The 4,270-nt window shown below is 37.5% G+C and overlaps 1 protein-coding gene and 1 long non-coding RNA gene across 2 annotated transcripts; both read left to right on the plus strand.

Annotated features, from left to right (window-relative positions):
• Positions 1-1,279: 1,279 nt before the first annotated feature.
• Positions 1,280-2,995, plus strand: LOC134666203 (uncharacterized). Its single transcript, XM_063523354.1, has 3 exons — positions 1,280-1,411; positions 1,865-2,039; positions 2,833-2,995. The coding sequence occupies exons 1-3, from the start codon at positions 1,306-1,308 to the stop codon at positions 2,993-2,995; spliced, it is 444 nt and encodes a 147-aa protein (XP_063379424.1). The 5' UTR covers positions 1,280-1,305.
• A 99-nt stretch (positions 2,996-3,094) lies between these two features.
• On the plus strand, positions 3,095-4,079 carry LOC134665886 (uncharacterized). Its single transcript, XR_010098431.1, has 3 exons — positions 3,095-3,152; positions 3,226-3,352; positions 3,657-4,079. It is a non-coding gene; the product is annotated as an uncharacterized LOC134665886 (long non-coding RNA).
• Positions 4,080-4,270: the final 191 nt, after the last annotated feature.

Consider the following 4,270-nt stretch of genomic DNA (forward strand, 5'->3'; position numbering starts at 1 on the left):
TTCTTGACAAATGAGTTCTGTGTCGGAATTTCGTGACAATTGTTGTATTTCTTGTGACAATTGTCATTAGCTTCGCAAAATAAGTACTTATTAACTGGCGATACATTGGAGTTTTTTTTAATTAACGTGTTGGTGGCAAACAACCACACCGCCCGTCTGATGGTAAGCGGTTACCGTAGCCTATGGAGGCCTGTGACGTCAGTAAGGGTAACATTCCATTTCCAACGACAGCAGCACTACTGTCAATTTTACTATCGAAATTGACAATGACAGCGACGCGTTCAGTACCGGTAGTGCAGCTGCGGTTAGAAATGGAATGTTACCATAACAGTGATGTCGACAATTGTCGGACCTGTCACGTTGGTGAAATAGGGGCCAGGTAGGGTAAGTTAAGAAATCCTATAGGTACAATATGAATTTAGGTAGGTACCTAACCTGAATAAAATTCATGTTAAGGGTAAAATCGGTGGCACATGCCTCTATTATCCCACTATTCCTAGTCGGGTATTTAATTTAAAATCTACCCCAAAAAGTGCACGTAATGGTATTGTGTTTCTACCTTTACATTTTACCTTCATTTATTAGTAGGTTTCTTAGTTAGGAATTTGATACATTTGCAGGTTAATCTAACTTGAGAAGTCATATGAAATCTAACATCAAAAGAATGTCTATTAATTAATCTCTTGAAAAATTAAGTGCTTTTTATAAATTTAATGACCAATTTTTTGCTTCGGGCATCCTAATTACGACTGAAGATTAATTCTGGTTATTACTCACGGCTACGTAGATTTGCTAAGTCAGACCTATAGGAGTGGATTCTATTTACATGACTAGAGTCAACCCAAGAAAAGTCTGCAGCGGATTTGATAGCCCACGCAGTGCAAGTATTATTTTAATCGTCAAACTTCTATGAAATTATGACGTATAAATAACACTGGCATTGCGAGGGCTATCAAAATCGCTGCAGACTTTTCGTGGCGTAACTCTACTAACTTTGTTACTTACTCTTTGTATTACCTATTTCAATACCGGGTTAGTATCCCTACTTAGAGTTAGACCAAGGAAAGCCTGTTATGATTTTGATAGCGTACGCAGTGCAAGTATTATTTATAAGTCATAATTTCATAGAAGTCTGACGTTTAGAATAACACTTGCACTGCGTGTGTTGTCGAAATTGTTGCGGATTTTTCTTGGTCTAACTCTAATAATACCTAGTGGCGTGCATGTTTTTAAAAATAGAAATAAATGTTACCCACATTGCCTATTTTTGCAAACCTGCTAAAACAAGGTTTTTTATAGGTGTTAATGCTGATATCTTGGATGACTCCTACCTGGGTTAGTTCTGCACCTAGGCAACCCAGACTTAGTCTAGCGGAGCCGATGCCTAGCTACTTTTACAACAATATTGATGGTAAGATGCATTTTATTTATTTTTTATTTATCTTTTTCTTTTGATATTAGACTTTTAACTATAGGTAGGTACTTAATTTGTCAAACTCATTATTAGCCCCCCCACATCTGGCGTCTTTCGAGCGTCGGCGTCTGTCGGCGTCGGTCCAGCGCTATGGAAAATGACGTCGCTGCGCAGTTGCGTCGACGCTGCGTCGTCGTCGACGTCGGCCATAGAATTGTAGACGCCGACGCTCGAAAGACGCCAGATGTGGGGGGGCCCTTAGCTTACAAAGATTTCAAAAGAAACAGACAAACATACCTACGTACTTTATTAAGTACACTAGAAGAAGCTTATTTCGTCAGTCAGAAAGTAATTATTATTTTGTGCGGTCCATTTCTCCGCAAAACGCTTGCGACATTTTCTATATCGTGGTCTATATAGGCGCCCATGTTTTTTTTGTAAATTAACCAGGTTACCCTGGCACATACGCGTTCGGCTACGACGTATTAGACGCAGCAACCGGCAACACCCAGTACCGGAATGAGGAGCGGTACCCCAACGGTACCGTAGTGGGCAGTTATGGGTACCTGGACCCGGCGGGCCGGGCCCATCGGTACCGATATGTGGCTGATGAGAAAGGATACAGGTTAGTGTAGATATCGAAATTCAGACAAAATTCGTTAAAGATGTCGCTTTGTATGGAAAGTTTCATAGTAAACCGCCGCGGCGCGCCGGGTGACGTTGATCAGGGCTATAACCGCGAATATCGAAGTTCGCCAATTGCGGAGATTTTTCTTTGTCACTCTAATTACACCATCGTTGGAGTAGAAGAGAAAGATCCCCGCAATTTGCGAATTTCGGTTTTCGCGGTAGCCGCTCAGTCTGTCAAGTGCGGATGGTGCAGCTGACATAGGTTAGCATAGGCGTAGCGTAATATTGAATTGATACGAGTATGAGTCAAGAGGTTAATAAAGTCTAAAATTCAGTTTATTAATTAAATTAACGTCATGGTTAAGTTAAAGAACTATGTTACTTTACCCTGTTTAAAGAAAAGCCCACTTGCCGGTAACAGACTGTAGATAATTTCAACTGAAATGGTAAATTAAGGTTAATATTAAAGTAATTAACGCTAAGTAATCATTAGGGTTGAAATTATTTATACTTACCAATTCCGTTAACACCACTCCGCTGCACCAAAAATGCTAGAAAATGTACGATGTCTGCTAATAACGCACCTACTCAACGAATGTATCCAATAATGCAATAAACGGATTCATTAAGCATCTATAACGAGTAAAATGCGAATGGATAAATAAATCCCACCGTCCCCACCAGAACTAAAATGGACGGTTTTACGTTGGTATATAACTATAAATGTTTTGCCGCTAGTCATATCTCATTATTAAACAGGTAACGTGATGTTTTGATATTTTTTTCAGGGTAATGAAAGACCGTCCCAATCCCTACACTGCACCAATAGTCAACCCTCACGCCATCGTGAATGAAGATACAGTCACTTGGAAGAGGAAGAAACCACAACAAGCAAAGCCTGAAATAAGGAGATACAGTGTCATTCCATTTCCGGGCAAATATTTTATTTAGCTTCTCTGAAAACATATATTATTTTTCCAACCTTTTTTGGTTTTATTTTCACTCAAAACTCTTTTCTCGGGTTCCTTCAAACGTCACTTTGACTTTATAAAAATGGCACACATAAATATTCGTATCGTGTTATTGTTTTTTCCTACAATAGTGAAATGTAAGCTTTTTGCTTTAACTACGTATATGGATATGTCTTGTAGAGCTTATGTACAATTAGTATTGTTTGCCAGGTACAAAACTCGAGGCAAGAGACGAAAAAATTTTTCCGAATGAAACGCTAGTTGGGATGTATCAATATGTAGACGCACAGGGTAACCAAGTGCATGTGAAGTACTTTGCTGATGCAAATAGTTACAGGTGTAGTTTATTGTTGAATTAAAAAATACTAATTACTAAAAGATATCCAAAGGGAAGTAAGTATTTAATGTGTGTATTTATTGCTTATTATGTTAGAATGTGTAATGTAAAAACCCATTTACGTAAAGAATTAGTCAATAAAAAGTAAGTATAGTGTAGTGTATGTAATTGATTTGTTTTCATCTGAATATAATATGTAGGTACCTACATATATTATTCACTACGTATGTTCATCGTCCCAATCACTGTTTATTTTTTAACTGTTATTTTTTTGGGTTCTAAGTATGAATAACATTATTTCCAGCATTAACTTAAGAGGATACAAGATCCCAGAAACCGCAGAAGAGACTACTAGAGAAAATTTAACTGCCTTAGTAGATAAGCCAACCACCGAAGTGACAGATACATTGGTACCGCTAAAATTAGACTTTCCCGCTGTTGACAACATTTACACAATCGAAAACTCGAACAATAATAATGATATTTCTCACATTAAACAACGACATCAAGAAACTAATGATGACCAAGCCGAAGATTATAATTATTATGATTCCGTGTTGAAAATACCTAAGATTGAATCTCATGAAAACTTTAAGAAAAAGAGGAAAACCATAAGAAAGATTAGAAAAACGTTGGATATTTTTATGAGAAAAATACCTAATTTATAATTACTTTTACTTCGGTCCTGTTTAGTTCGTATTTTATATGAATAATATTTACTGTTACTAATATATCAATTTTATTATTCACTAGCGATCCCCTCCGGCTTCGCACGAGTTAAATAATACACCTAAACCTTCATCAAGAATCACTCGGTTGATAGGTGAAAACCGTATGAAAATCCGTTCAGTAGTTTTTGAGTTCATCACGAACATACAAACACACAGACAGAGGAGGCGGGGGACTTTGTTTTATAAG

Source organism: Cydia fagiglandana, chromosome 7, assembly GCF_963556715.1.
Source record: "Cydia fagiglandana chromosome 7, ilCydFagi1.1, whole genome shotgun sequence".
Classification (NCBI taxonomy): Eukaryota; Metazoa; Arthropoda; class Insecta; order Lepidoptera; family Tortricidae; genus Cydia; species Cydia fagiglandana.